Source organism: Hylobates moloch, unplaced genomic scaffold, assembly GCF_009828535.3.
Source record: "Hylobates moloch isolate HMO894 unplaced genomic scaffold, HMol_V3 SCAFFOLD_19, whole genome shotgun sequence".
Lineage (NCBI taxonomy): Eukaryota > Metazoa > Chordata > Mammalia > Primates > Hylobatidae > Hylobates > Hylobates moloch.
The window spans coordinates 37,899,609-37,915,536 of record NW_026652294.1 but is presented as its reverse complement, the minus strand read 5'-3'; the positions used below and the strand labels follow the sequence as shown (position 1 = coordinate 37,915,536).

Below are 15,928 nucleotides of genomic sequence, written 5' to 3'. Positions count from 1 at the left end.
GTTTCGCCATGTTGGTCAGGCTGGTCTCGAACTCCCAACCTCAGATGATCTGCCCGCCTGGGCCTCCCAAAGTGCTGGGATTACAGACATGAGCTACTGCGCCCAGTGTGATAAATTGAGATTACATATTTAAAATTTCTAACATAGAGCCTGGCCTACTAGTTCCTTTATCCGTTTATCTCCAATATCTAGGACTGTGAGCTAGATGGTATGTTTTAAGGATGGAAGGATAGAGCATGATGAGAAGAGGGTTTATCAAGAGTCCTGGGATGGGACTGAGAGGAAGGCTGGGACACAGCTGGGGAGGGACCGTGCAAGAGGGCTGTGCTGGGAGTCGCACCGGAGGCGTTACTGCAGGTAGCCTAAGGGACGGCTTATTGAGGATTCAGAGAGGCCTCAAGCCAAAAACCCTTGTCAAGAGCCAGGTTTCCTAGCCCTAGTGGACTCAGTCATCCAGAACACTTGTCATTTACCTGAGAGAGGTTCCAAGATACCCTTGGAAAAAGCACTGATTGCTAGAAAAAAATTTTCATTCTAGGAAAACTTTTCTTTCCTTCTTTGGAATCTGAATAAAGGGGCAGGAAACAAAGCAAGGTCTCTCCTCCCACCTTCCACCACCACACATATAATCGGTTTTGTTATTTAATCATATATTTTTACTTGTATCTAAGCCAGGTCCTTTGGCAATGAGGAGGTGTGCAGGGATCAGGGGTGGGGAGGTGCAGGACTGGATGGACATTTAAGGTAGGGCAGCTTTGGGGGATGCCGCTTCCAAATGCAGTGGGGACCATCACCGTGTATTCCCCATAGTTGTGTGGTGGGCAGCTCTGGATACCCTGACCACAAAGCTTTGGGGACAATTTGTTCACCAGAGGATGTGAGGAGGATGGAATACGCAAAGGCACTCAGGGATGGTGGAGCTTTAGAGCTGAGGCGGGCAAGGCCTCTCAGATGGTCACGCTGTTCTCTACCATGCTGGGTCGAAGGTACTCATAGGGCAGGTCCAGGGCTGCATTCCGGACCTCAATCTCCTTGTCCATGGCAGCCAGCTCCACCTGGAATTGTCTCAGCACAGCTTGGGGCTCAGGGCCAGAGAAATATTTCTCCTCATGCTGCCCCAGGGCCACCTGAGAGGCGGAAAACAAGTTGGCTCAGCCCCTTGGGGCTCTCAGCCCAGAATACTTCCCCTCCTTTGAGCTGCCTCCTTCCCAGGACCCAGGCATTTGCTTCTCACCATGACAGGCTGGCGTCTGCCAAGGAACTTTGTGAAGGTCTTTTGCATATGCGCCTGGTGGAGATCGGGCAGTGAGTCCACTATAACCTTCTCTGTCACATCCTTAGAGATGGGCAGGGGCTTCCGCATGGTGCATGGGCCATTAGGGATCCAGGAGTACCAGTCCAGCTGCAGGGAGGAGAGCCCAGAGAAACCCAGGCTGATGACCTGGGCATTTGATACCCCACTTCTCCATCCCAGGAGCCCTTGGGGGATGATCACATAGGTTACCTGGCCCAGGTGGTTAGAAGGATGCTGACCTGTGCATGTGAAGATGCACATGGTGACAAAGTGGCAGAGCTGAGCCCGGGACTCTAAGGAGATGGGGAACCCGGTGAAATGAGAATCAGAGATCTTGAAACCAGAACACAAAACAGGTCTCAGGCAGGGAAAGCTATGCGGAGATACAGAAGAGAACTTTTCTGTGGTCCTGGCCTGCACACCTTAGGACTTCCACTCTGTGTGTGCTTGAAGGTTACTGCACTTGGGATGAACCTTGAGCTCTGGGGAGAGGGGAGGGAAGAGTGAGGGAAAATACCTAAGAGAAGTTTTGCATCTGGTTCCAGAGGAAGCTCTTAGTGCAGAGGAGAGAGAACACCGTGTAGGAAGAGGGCTGGGGAGATCAGGAGTGCTTGTTAGCATTTCTGGACACACTCTGGAGAATTCTCAGGTTCCTCGGGCAGGCGGGGTGTCTCATGATGATGTGAGAAGAAGCAGATTGTTTGCAGAGGAGTGGGTGTTGACAGGGGTCGGTGGGGAGGGATCCATGTCTCACCCCCGGTCTTGGGCCCTCTGCAGTCCAGTCTCAGTCATCTCTCTGCACCAGGCCTGCAGTTCTAGATCATCCTTCACAGCTTGGTCACTCTTGTAGAAAAGCCCAACCATCCCCTCCACGTACCTGCTCCCCGGGAAGAAGATACTTAGTCTCAGGGGCCAATGCAGGGCCTTCTGGACCTACAGTCCCCCGCCCCTCTGTTCATTGCCTCTCTGTGCCACCTTCACCTACCAGCTGATGATTCCCCACAGCTTGATGGCATCTTGGCCATAAAGAGAAGATTTCACATCCAGGAGCCCACGGTCATCCAGGTCATGAGGAGGACAGAGGGAATGATAGGTCAAACAAGCCATGGCTCTCTGAAGAATGTCCACGTGGCCTCCACTGCCAGTGCTCACCACCTGAGGATAACCCACAGCCGTGCCAAGTTGCAGAGGGAGGAAGATGAGCATCAGGAGACTCCAGGCCTATGGTTCTACTCCAGCCCTTTCAAGCAGGAAGCTTTGCAGGCATGAGGCAGGTTTGGGAGAGGCCTTCCATAGAGGAAGGAGAGCTTGGGGGAGGAGTGGGAAAAGGAAACAACCCCTAGGATTCTTCCAATATTGAACCCTCCTCCCCTTCACCCATCCATTTCCATACCAGGTCAAAAATTCCCCATTCAGGCCGGGCGCGGTGGCTCACGCCTGTAATCCCAGCACTTTGGGAGGCCAAGGCGGGCGGATCACGAGGTCAGGAGATCGCGACCTTCCTGGCTAAACAGTGAAACCCCGTCTCTACTAAAAATACAAAAAATTAGCCAGGCGAGATGGCGGGTGCCTGTAGTCCCAGCTACTCGGGAGGCTGAGGCAGGAGAATGGCATGAACCCCGGGGGGTGGAGCCTGCAGTGAGCCGAGATAGTGCCACTGCACTCCAGCCTGGGTGACAGCGAGACCCTGTCTCAAAAAAAAAAAAAAAAAAATTCCCCATTCAGAGAGAAGACTACTCCGGGCCAGGGTGTTGATCGCCATGGTGTAGTGGAAGTGGGGGATCAGGAGCTGATTATGGAAGAAAGAAATGGGACACGGTCAAATAAGAGAGGTCCCAGCATCCATGAGGGAAGAGGATGTTAAAGGAAGTGACAGAAAAGAAGGGAGAGGATGGGTCTTTATGAAACGGAGACACTTCTCGTTAAATTGGAGTGGGTCAGGGTAACATTTGGGAATATAGAGATGGGAAAATGTCTTCTCAGAGCATCCCATGGTGAAAGTTTTAGGAGTTCACTTATTTCCACAGTTTCAAGTCCTTGGAAGAATTCTAAAAATCCCATTTCCTAGCAGGTATCCACATATGAGCCCATCCCTTTTTGCCTTCACCATCCTGTAATTATATTCCTTCTCCTTCTCCTCTGTCATACAAACATGCGCAATATTGGATACCCTAAAGAAAACCTGTGCTTGACTTGCCATCTCCTTGTTTCTTGCCTTACCTTTCACAGCAACTCTTCACCCAGTGTTGTCTTAGCTTACCCACCTCACATTTGCTGCTCACCCCCATGAATCAGGCTTCCTCCACTTCCACTTCCCTGAGATAGAGAATGTCCATTTATTAACCAACAACTTCCATATTGAGAAATCCAAATGTCACTTCTCTGTAACTTTCTTGATCTCTCAGCAGCATTTGAGAGAGATAATCACGCGTCCCTCTTGAAACACTTTTCCTGGCTGCCATGGATTGCGCTTTTTGGTTTTCCTCCTACCTCAATGAGTTCCTTCTCTTGTTTCTTTTCTCACTCTGCTCCCTCCTCTCAATTTGTAAATGTTGGATCACCCTGGAGTTATATCTGGGTCAAATTCTCTAGTGTCTTTACAAACCCTAGAGAACTTCATCCAGTACAATGACTTTAGATACTTTTGTTTTCTAATGACTCTAAAATCTGTATTTTAAACCCACATCTCTTCTAGGAACTCCAGACTCACATATCCAGTTGCCCTCCTGACATGTGCAAATGGGTCTTTATAGGCATTTGAAGCCTCACTTGGTCAGAAAATAACTCTTGATTCTTCTCCCCGCTAAGTAACGTGGCTTCTTCTCTCATCTCCTCCCACTTCTTCTTCCTCCTCATCCCAACTCATGCCCTACACTTTAATCTCATCCAATCTCAGCCATTATCCATGTTCCTTTCTTTCCTTGCCTCTATAGATCTTTGTGGCTGTAATGTTCCACCCTTCACTTGCCCACCTGGAAACCTCCTCAGCCAAAATTTCAACTGCTTTGCAAAACCTATTCTCACTTTTCCCCCCAACTCATAGTAAGTGTGTGTCCTGGGTGTTTCCATAGTACTGTGTATGTGTACGTGTGTGTGTATGTATCTGTGTATGTGTCTCCACATATAAATTGATTGCTGCTAGACTGAAATGTACAAGGTTAGACTCTGTGTAGGAGTCTGAAATATGAAGCACAGTCAGATACAGAATGACAGAGATGCTGAAGTACCTTGTAGATAGGATGGAGGCTAGGCAAGCTTCTCATTGTAGCCACAGCAATAACCTCAGCAATCAAGTGTCCCCTCAGCAGATGTGACTAACTGGTGCAGCTGGAAATCAGAGCTCTGGACCCAGGTCTTGGCCAGGAGCCAGGCCATGGGGGGATCCGAGGGCAGAAAGAGCAGAGGTGGGGGACATCCATGTCGAGGTGGCTGGAGCTAGAGCAGGAGAGACAGTGGGGGCTGAGGACCTGTGTATCTAAGTCCCTAAAGGAGATCAGTGTCTGGTAGAAAAATACCTGGGCCTTCTCACCTGGATGACCATAGGTAAAAGTCCTCCATCAGGCTGAAGCTTCAGCATGACCAAAGGGGCTGCCACGTATTGCTGCTTAAAAATGATGACATTAGGCTTGACTCCATCCAGCAAGGAGAAATCCACTTCAAACAGAGATCCAGCCTACAGGGCCAGGGGCAGGAACAGAAAACAGGGTTGGAGTCATTTCTGGAGCTGCCCTTCTCTCATTTTCCAGGGTGGATCCTTCCTCTACCCATCCAAGTCTTTTTTACTTTAAACACCAATCACTTTCCCCAGAACCAAAAAACTGAACGCAAAGTTTTCATGACTGATGTCTGCCTTCAGAATTGGAGCTCCCTGCAGTGAAGTTTATGGTTTTCCACCACATAAGGCCATCTGCATTCTTCACATATCCCCTCCTCTGCTAGCTTTAGCCAATGTAGCAAAAATATTTCCTTTATCTACCCACCTGCCCCCAAAATAGATTCAGCTTTTTAGCTCTCCAAGGCTTTGTTTAGTTTTTCTTGCTATTTCTCTCCAGAAGCTTGCGCTCTTCCCTAAGGCTGATATATGTTCAATGAAGAAGGAAGAGAGGAACGTGGAGAAGGAAGAGAAAGAAAAGAAGATACAGGAGGAGATGTTGTAGATCAATGTTCTCAATCAGGGGCGATTCCTCCTCTCCCCACTCCCCAACCCCAGGACATTCGGCAATATCTAGAGACAGTTTTGGTTGTCACAACCGGGGGGATGCTGCTGGCATCTAATGGGTAGAGGCCAGGGATGCTACTAAATACCTTACGATCTACAGGAAAGCCCCCCACAACAGAGAAATATGTGGCACAGAATGTTAATAGTGCCAGCGTTGAGAAACCTTAAGTGCAAATGCAGGAGGGTGTAGATGAAGGAGGTGTAGATGGAGGAGAAGGAGGCAAAGAGAAGGGAGGTGGGGGTAATGGCTGGGATGGTGGATGGGCAGAAAGCCTAGCAGCACCTCCAGCTGGGTCTTCAAGTCTTCCATCCCTGGAGGCAGCACCAGGCGGGCTGGGAGCCTTGAAGAACGCCTCAGGAGCATAGGGTTTGCACCATTGAGAAACTGGTACCCAAAGAAGGCATCATTCTTCCAAGAATCACAAACCCGCTCTAGGAACATCAATTGGGGAGCACTCTGTGACCTCTGAGCTCCTAATCCCACTGACCTATTACTTTTCAAATCCCTGGGTTGGAAGTCTGTATATTGGTTTTGGGAGGTTGTGGAAACTGACCAGCCAGGGCAGTCTTTCCACGTGGGAATATTTTTTTGAAATCTTCCAGCCTTTTCACACAATTTGTGAAATCCAGTGTCCCCTTAATGGCCAAGTCCTTCAACCTGTGGAAAGAATGGAGTGCAAGAAGACCAGGGAAGGATCCCACCTTGTGCCCTGGAAGCAAGTGCCCAGCCTCTACCTGGCACTCACCCTTTTGCTAGGGAGACATTAAAGTCTAAATCCTTATCCTCGAGGAATCGCTCGTCCCTAGAAGGTCCGGTTGCCTGTTCCCTGCTATAGGCAGGATTAACCCATCTTTCCAGGAGCCCCACCTGGAGGAAGAACACACAGGTAGGGGTAAGGGGGCAGGTGGCGGGTTTCTTGGGATCTGGTAGGGGATCAAAGACTTCCTGGGGCTCACCGGTACACCTTCCTTCTTTCCTCGAGCTCCTGTTCCCGATATTTCTTAAACAGGTTCTGGGGGTCATCACTCACGGTCCGGGCTGGGGGAGAGGGACAAGAGCACGCGCCCTCCCTGGTCACCCCTCCGCGCTCGAGTCTCTCCATCAGCCACCCTCCTGTGCCCCCTCCTCCTTCACTTCTCCTCATCTCTCATCTTTCCCTCTTTTACAGTAGCCTCCCCCCACCCGCTTCTTCCTCCAGCCTGCCAGGGGCTGTGCCCCTTCTCCACCGAGCTCACCAGGGCCCTCAGGCAGGCAGAGAATCCTGTGGCCCTGCACCCAGCGGTAGCAGGGGAAAAAGGCCTCGCCTTGGGTCCCCGGGCCCTGCACTGAGATCCACTTGCAGAATCAGTCGAGACTCAGCAGCGCGTTGTGCTTGCGCAGCTTCACCATCAGGAGGCGCCCCAGGTGCAGGGGGACGTCGATCTCAAACTGCCCCCTGCGCAACAGTACGCAGCTCAGTGTCGGGTTTGGGGTCTTCAGGGAGGGTGGCGGGGTCGGTGAACCTTCAGAGAATCCTGGCTCCGTTTCCCCACCAGAGCACACCCGGGGAGAGGTGGAGGTGAGGAGGAGCAGCTGGTACTGCGGGGGGCCAGCCTCCCCCCGGGCCTGCCATGCACACCCCAGCGGGCGTCTCAGGGTCTTTGCTCCTTCCACTCCAGCAGGAAAATGCCCCTCACCTCTCCTGTTCCTTTCGCTTTTCCTATCAGGCGCACCAAGTGCACCCGACCTCAGCCCCTACCCTGCTTCCCGGGTTTCTCACGGCTGGGGCTCCAGCAGCCTCCGACTGGCCCCGGCCCCCAGTCCCCAGTGACACCTCAGAGTCCCAGGACCCCAGCTCTCACCGCAGTCCGCGCTCACCTTTCCCCACACCGGTCGCAGCTGCCTCCCCGTGCTCGCCCAGCAGCCACAGCTGCACCAGGTTGGGAGAGCCCGTCAGGAGCGAATCCCCGGTGGCTACGCGGACCGTGGACTTGCCCATCTTGCCGGGACCTCCAGGGGGATCCGGGGAGAAATCAGCTTTAAAAGGATCTGAGACCCAGCCCCAGGGAACCACGCCCAGTCCAGAGTGGCTGCTGTATTTGGGTTTCAGGTTCCCCACCTCCCACCCACAGATTCCTCCCCGACTAGGAGGAACGCTGAGACTGGCGTCAGGCTAGGGTATCTGTATCCAGAGTTTCTCCCGGCGGCTCTGGAAAGGGCAGCCCCACCCTTATTCACTTGGCAAACACTCCCTGATGCCATTTTCACACCCTGCCATGAGCCAAACACAGCAGCCTACGGACGATGACAGCTAAACACTAGCTCTCACCCAATTTTGGTGAATACATAAATAAGATTGCCACAGCACTGGAGATAACAGAAGTGAAATGGCTTGATCACAGGGGTATTTTTCAATGGAAAGTTGACACTCCCCAGACACTCGTGCTCACCCACGGCTCGCCTCTCTCCTGGACCTCCTGAGCTATCGTGAACAGAAGGGCTTCCATCTCCTCATGTTGAAAGAGTCAAAAGAGTTGGCTAAAGTGAAAAAGTATACAGATGTACCTTAACATTTTGTTTTAAACTGAAATCATAACTGTTGAGCCATTCATGAATTTTTAAATAAAAGGCCAACGTGTTTTCATTGAATGAGGGTCCATAATAAGAGCTCTCCTAGGTCTTTCTTGCATAACCTACATCCAGATGAGTTGACATTTATTTAAAAGGGAGCTAGAACCTAAAGGTTCTTGGGGGGAACAAAACTAAATGCAGCCTCTATTTAGATCTTTACAGTTTTCTCAAACCCTTTTATAGTTGTATGGCTGACTCCTAGTCATCAAATTGACAGTGGTGTTTAAAATATTGTTTATGTAGTCATAAAATATTCAACTTATTTTTAAAAAATACCTGCATGTTTATACTATTTCATTAGTTTGTCTATAAATTACATCATTACAATAACAAATATAACTGATATAAAGTTTTTTTTTCTTTTGAGACAGTCTTGCTCCATCACCCAGGCTGGAGTGCAGTGGCATGATCTCGGCTCACTGCAACCTCTGCCTCCCGGTTTCAAGCGATTCTCATGCCTCAGCCTCCCGAATAGCTGGGATTACAGGAGCCCGCCATCACACCTAGCTAATTTTTTTTTTTTTTAATATTTCTAATACAGATGGGGTTTCACCATGTTGGCCAGGCTGGTCTCAAACTCCTGACCTCAAGTGATCTGCCCACATCGGCCTCCCAAAGTGCTGGGATTACAGGCGTGAGCCACCGTGCCTGGCCATAAACAGTTTTGGAAGTTTACACAACTATTCTTGATAAACATAAAGCTCAACTGGTGGACATCAAAGTGCCATGAACGTCAGAAATTAGCCTACTGGCTGTGTGCATTTGGCATGCTGTGGGCATGTCAGTTTTTTTTTTTTGGAGGAGATGGACAGTGTCAGTCTCCTGATAAGTTGGTGATGGGTAGGTAATTTAAAAGCTTCTATTGTAAAATCTAGTCTCTTTGACACCGCCCTGTCCACTGCAGCCATATCTCCCAATACTCAAGAATCCTGAGAACACGAGTGGTCATGACACTTACTCACGTCATTCACCAATAAAACCCTCTATCCTTCCTCCTCAAAATCAGGAACGCTCTCCTATCCTCCCCATTGACCCCCACCCCTGACAAGCTTCACCTCCACTCTGTGCCCTACCATTATCCTCTAGAGCTTCAACTTCTCTTTGAAGAAGATCCTTCTAACATTTTGGCAACATATTCCCTCCACTTAATCAACCTCTAATTCTAATTCCCATTTTCAGTTTCAGTCACTGACCAGTGCAATCACAGCTTAGACTTCATTTGTCACTTAAAACTCACCTACAGTATATTACCCATTTTGTGGTTTATCCACTCAGCCCATGAGCCACTCTCCCCTTCCTGAAGGTTATGACTGGAGAGAGAAGAGAGAGAGAGAACAATTGAGTTTCTGAAGATTTTCCAGGTCCTGTGAAATCCAGCTCAATTCTGTTCCTTGGGTTCTGTGAGATACCCAAGCGGCTTTCCAATAAATCACCCTTTGTTGCTTAAGTTAGCTTGAAGTAGGTTTCTAGAACAATTAACTCTACCATATATAAGAAAAAAAAATTCCTGTCAGAAGTGAATTGCAGTGAGTCTCAAGAGTTGAAGCATAAACATGAACTTGTGTTCCTTTTCTAATGACCCTTCCTCCTGAGTACTGGTTTGCTTAACAGTCTCGTGGCCAAGTCCACAATTTTCCAATCATTCTTGTTTAATAGTATACTCTCATTTCAATATTCAAGATTCTTTTATAGCTTCCATATCAAAGTCCGTTCTAGGCTCATCTCCTTGCCTCCAGCCTTTCTTCCTAAACTATGTCCCTCTCCACCTGTCCTAACTCAAGTTAAACCTGTTTTTGAACCTAGAGGCTTACAGTAAAGCAAAGGGCTTATCCTTTTATCTTTTTTTTTTTTAATGAACTTTCCCTTTATTTTCTCTCTTTGAGTCTCATATTCTTATACATCTCCTATGAAGGAAGCAAAGAGAGAATGAAGAAACCACTTAAGTAGTCAGAGGTATCTCTGCCATCTGCTACTGGCTACATGTGTGAACATTATATGGTTCTTATAAGCAATGTCTGGTTTTCTTGGAGCAATGTTCAGCTTCATGCCTATCTTTGCTACCAAAAGAACTCCTTCTAGAATGGAATCCATATTTCATCGGGACACTATCCCAACGTCATTTTCAGGTTGGATATTCCATTGTTTAGCCTGGAAAAACTGCAGTCTGATGGTTTCTGCCCTTCTGCTAGTCTCCATGACCCTTCATGTGGAGCCACAGGAATCCCTGACATGCTCTTGTTTACCCTTTAAGGGCTGCAGAGAAGTAAAATGAGTTGAAAATGGCCTCCATCTTCTTCTAAGGCACAATACATTATGATTATTTCAGGCTTGGCCCTCTTGACCAGTGTCTCATTAAAAAATGCTCAGTGAAATTTCTTCATTCAAACAGTAGCAAACATGAGTTGCTATATTAAAATATGCTCCCCAATTCAGAAAATACATGCCAAATAGCCCCTTCTCCATAATGGAGGAATAAGACTGAATGTGCAATGCTCTATACTGCTATGATCTCAGAACTCTTCCATAATAACTTTATTTCAGTATTCTACACTTCAGTGATGGCATTAGGAGATTCATATTCTGCCAATTTTCCCATTATCAGTCAAGGACTCAATATAAAACAGTTGGCACACTTAAATGAGAATAATTAGAGGAGGGTTTATTTACAAAGGAACCATTTATGGTGGGTAGGGTGTGACGGAACCAAAAAGGGATAGTGCAGGAGGCTGAGGCTGGCGCCATCCCTGGGCCCAAAGGAAAGAGGAAAGAGAGAAGTAACCAGCCGAAGGGTATGAAAACCCATAATATTATCCTTCCAGGGAAGAAAGAAGAGTGCATAAAGATAGAAAATAGATTTAAAGAGACCAAGTAGCTGTGTTGAGGAAACTCAAAGAAATTCAAGTTAACACAGAGAAGGAATTCAGAATCCTATCAGATACATTAACAAAGGGATTGAAATAATTTAAAAGAATCAAGAAGAAATTCTGAGGGTAAAAAATGTAACTGATATACTGAAGAGTGCATCAGAGTCTCTTTACAGAAGAATAGACTAAGCAGAAGAAAGAATTAGCTTGAAGACAGGCTATTTGAAAGTAGTCAAATAAAAAAATAAAGAAATAAAAAATGAAAATACACAATCAGAAAGGACAAAAGAAAAAAATAATAAAAAAGAATGAAGCATATCTATGAGATCTAGAAAACAGCCCCAAAGGGGCAAATCTAAGAGTTATTGGCCTTAAAGAGGAGGCAGAGGAAGAGATAGGAGTAAAAAGTTTAAAGGGATAATAACAGTAAACTTCCCAAACCTAGAGAAAGATATCAAAATCCTAATACAAGAAGGTTATAGAACACCAAGCAGATTTAACCCAAAGAAAACTACCTCAAGGCTTTTAATAATCAAACTACCAAGGGTCAAGCATAAAGAAACGATTCCAACAGCAGCAAGAGAAAAGAAACAAATAACATAAAATGGAGCTCCAATAGGTCTCACAGCAGACTTTTCAATGGAAATCTTACAGGCCAGGAGAGAGCGGCATGACATATTTAAAGTGCTGAAGGAAAAGACAACATTTACTCTAGAATAGTATGTATCATGAAAATATCCTTCAAACGTGAAGAAGAAATAAAGACTTCCCCAGACGGACAAAAGCTGAATGATTTCATCAACACAAGACCTGTTCTACAAGAAATGCTAACGAGTTCTTCAATTTGAAAGAAAAGGACTTTAATGAGCAATAAGAAATCATCTTACACTGGTAATAGTAAGTACACAGAAAAACACAGAATATTAAAACACTGTAACGGTGATTTGTAAACTACTCTTTTTTTTCCAGGTTCAAGCGATTCTCCTGCCTCAGCCTCCCACGTAGCTGGGACTACAGGCGTGTGCCACCACGCCCAGCTAATTTTTGTATTTTTAGTAGAGACAGGGTTTCACCATGTTGGACAGGATGGTCTCGATCTCTTGACCTCATGATCCACCCACCTCGGCTTCCCAAAGTGCTGGGATTATAGGCGTAAGCCACTGCGCCCAGCCTTGTAAACTACTCTTATACTAAATAAGACCAAAAGATCAACCAATTGAAAATAACTAAAACAAATTTTCAAGGCATGCGCAGTAAGTTAAGATATAAATAGAAACAACAAAAAGTTAAAATGTGGGGGACGAAGTTAAGGCGTAGAGTTATTATTAGTTTTCTTTTTGCTTGTTAGTTTAAACAAGCACTGTTAGGTTGTGATAACAGTGATAAGCTTAAAATAATGGCTTATAAAATAGTGTTGGAAAATCTCATGGTAACTCAAATCACAAACATACAACAAACAGACACAAAAGTAAAAAGCAAGAACTTAAATCACACCACCAGAGAAAATCACCTTTACTAAAAGGAAGACAAGAAGAAAGGAAAGGATGAAGAGAAGACCACAAAACAATCAGAAAACAAATAATAAAATGGCATGAATATTACTTATCAGTAATAACATTGGATGTAAATGTACTAAACTCCCCAATCAAAAGACATAAAACGAAGATTCAGTGATTTATCGCTTAGAAGAAACACACTTCATTTATTGAAGACACATATAGACTAGAAAGGATGTAAAAAGATATTCCATACCAATGGAAATTAAAAAGGAGCAGAAGTAGCTACACTTACACCAGACAAAATAGATTTCAAGACAAAAACTATAAGAAGAGACAAGGTCATTATATAATGATAAGGGGATCGACTCAGCAAGAGGATAACAATTACAAATGTATATGCATCCTAAGGAAAGATTACCAGAGCTAAAGAGAGAGACCAATAATAGCTGGAGACTCCAACACCCCACTTTTGGCACTGGAGAGATCTTCCAGACACAGAATCAATAAAGAAATATCACATTTAATCTGCACTATAGACCAAACGGACCTCATAAATATTTACAGAACATTTCATCCAACAGCTGCAGAATACACATTCTTTTCCTCAGCACATGAATTATTCTCAAGGATAGATCATATGTTAGGTCACAAAGCAAGTGTTAAAACATTCAAAAAATGGAAATAATATCAAGCATCTTCTCTGACTACAATGAAATAAAAGTAGAAATCAATAAAAGGAGAAATTTTAGAAACTATACAAATACATGGAAATTAATATGCTCCTGAATGACCAGTGGGTCAATGAAGAGGTTAAGGGGGAAATTGAAAAGTTTTCTGAAACAAATGTTAATGGAAACACAACATGCCAAAACCTGTGGGGTACAGCAAAAGAAGTACTAAGAGGGAAGTTTATAACTATAAACATCTACATCAAAAAAGAAAAAAAAAAACTTCAAATTACCTAACAATGCATCTCAAAGAACTAGAAAAGCAAGAGCAAACCAAACCCAAAATTAGTGGAAGAAAAGATAATAAAAATCAGAGCAGAATTAAAGATTTTGAAATAAAGTAGCACAAAAGGTCAATGAAACAAAAAGTTGGTCTTTGAAAAGATAAACAAAATTGACATATCTTTAGACAGACTAAGAAAAAAGAGAGGAGCCAAATAAATAAGATTAGAAATGAAAAATGAGACACTAGAAACAATGCCACAGAAATTCAAAGGATCATTAGTGGCTATTATGAGCAACTATATGCCAATAAATTGGAAAATCTAGAAGAAACTGATAAAATTCCTACATATGTACAACCTACCAAAATTGAACCAGGAAGAAATCTAAAACCTGAACAGACTAATAACAAGGTATGAGATAGAAGCTGTTAATAAAAAAAGAAAAATTTTCCCAGCAAAGAAAAAGCCAGGACCCAATGGCTTCACTGCTGAATTGTACCAAACATTTGGAGAAGAACTAATACCAATCCTACTCAAACTATTACAAAAAGTATAGGAGGAGGGAATACTTGCAAACTCATTCTATGAGGCTAGATTTACCCTGATACCAAAAGCAGACAAAGACGCACCAAAAAATAAAACTACAGGCCAATATTTCACTGATGAATATTGATGCAAAAATTCTCAACAAATACTAGCAGACAAAATTCAACAACACATTAAAAAGATCATTCATCATGACCAAGTGAGACTTATCCCTGGATGCAAGGATGGTTAAACATATGCAAATCAATCAATGTGATATATCATCTCAACAGAATGAAGGACAGAAGACATATGATTATTTCAATTGATGATTAAAAAGCACTTGATAAAATTTAACACCTCTTCATGATAAAAACCCTCAATAAACAAGATATAGAAAGAACATAACTCAATATAATAAAAGCCATATACAACAGACTTATGGCTAGTATCACACTGAATGGGGAAAACTGAAAGCCTTTCCTCTAAGATATGGAACAAGACAAGGAAGCCTACTTTTTTTTTTTTTAATTTTTTCTTTCTTTTTCAATAAGACTGCTCAAGGATCAAATATGCCCACTTTCATCACTGTTATCCAACATAGTACTGGAAGTCCTAGCTAGAGCAATCAGATAAGAGAAATAAATGAAGAGCATCCAAATTGGAAAGGAAGAAGTCAAATTATCCTTATTTGCAGATGATATGATCTTATATTTGGAAAAACCTAAAGACTCCACCAAATTAAAACTGATAAATTTAGTAAAATTGGAGGATACAGAAGCAACATACAAAAATCAGTAGGATTTCTATATGCCAACAGCAAACAATCTGAAAAAGAAATTAAGAAAGTAATCCTATTTACAATAGTTACAAATAAAATAAAATACCTAAGAATTAACTAAAGAAAAAATTGACACCCTAACATCCCAATTAAAAGAACTAGAGGCCAGGCGCGGTGGCTCACGCTTGTAATCCCAGCACTTTGGGAGGCCGAGGCGGGCGGATCACGAGGTCAGAAGATCGAGACCACGGTGAAACCCTGTCTCTACTAAAAAATACAAAAAATTAACCGGGTGTGGTGGCGGGCGCCTGTAGTCCCAGCTACTCGGAGAGGCTGAGGCAGGAGAATGGCGTGAATCCGGGAGGTGGAGCTTGCAGTGAGCCGAGATCACGCCACTGCACTCCAGCCTGGGTGACAGAACGAGACTCAGTCTCAAAAAAAAAAAAAAATAAATAAATAAAAAAAATAAAAGAACTAGAGAAGCAAGAGCAAACACATTCAAAAGCTAGCAGAAGGCAAGAAATAACTAAGCAGAACTGAAGGGGATAGAGACACAAAGAACCCTTCAAAAAGTCAATGAATCCAGGAGCTGGTTTTTTGAAAAGATCAACAAAATTGATAGACCGTTAGCAAGACTAATAAAGAAGAAAAGACAGAAGAATAAAATAGATGCAATAAAAAATGATAAAGGGGATATCACCACTGATCCCACAGAAATACAAACTACCATCAGAGAATACTATAATCACCTCTATGGAAATAAACTAGAAAATCTAGAAGAAATGGATAAATTCCTTGACACATACACCTTCCCAAGACTAAACCAGGAAGAAGTTGGATCTCTGAATAGACCAATGACAGGCTCTGAAATTGAGGCAATAATTAATAGCTTACCAACCAAAGAAAGTCCAGGACCAGACGGATTCACAGCCGAATTCTACCAGAGGTACAAGGAGGAGCTGGTACCATTCCTTCTGAAACTATTCCAATCAACAGAAAAAGAGGGAATCCTCCCTAACTCATTTTATGAGGCCAGCATCATCCTGATACCAAAGCCTGGCAGAGACACAACAAAAAAAGAGAATTTAGACCAATGTCCCTGATGAACATCCATGCAAAAATCCTCAATAAAATACTGGCAAAACAAATCCAGCAGCACATCAAAAAGCTTATCCACCATGAT

General features: G+C 44.4%; 1 protein-coding gene and 1 long non-coding RNA gene across 2 annotated transcripts; both read right to left on the bottom strand.

The window, feature by feature from the left end:
* Positions 1–494: 494 nt before the first annotated feature.
* On the bottom strand, positions 495–7,126 carry LOC116458366 (polyunsaturated fatty acid (12S)/(13S)-lipoxygenase, epidermal-type-like). The gene is given in 16 exon segments (XM_058431150.1): positions 495–1,127; positions 1,235–1,402; positions 1,505–1,607; positions 2,052–2,171; positions 2,280–2,450; positions 2,998–3,083; positions 4,522–4,609; positions 4,611–4,729; positions 4,824–4,967; positions 5,797–5,945; positions 6,068–6,171; positions 6,260–6,320; positions 6,323–6,381; positions 6,471–6,552; positions 6,750–6,987; positions 7,094–7,126. Coding segments are annotated over 16 exon segments (1,905 nt in total). The 3' UTR covers positions 495–947.
* Positions 7,127–7,376: 250 nt separating this feature from the next.
* LOC131381978 (uncharacterized) lies at positions 7,377–9,471 on the bottom strand. The gene is made up of 3 exons (XR_009211097.1): positions 9,362–9,471; positions 7,944–8,031; positions 7,377–7,503 (listed from the first exon to the last, which is right to left on the bottom strand). It is a non-coding gene; the product is annotated as an uncharacterized LOC131381978 (long non-coding RNA).
* Between the last annotated feature and the right edge of the window lie 6,457 nt (positions 9,472–15,928).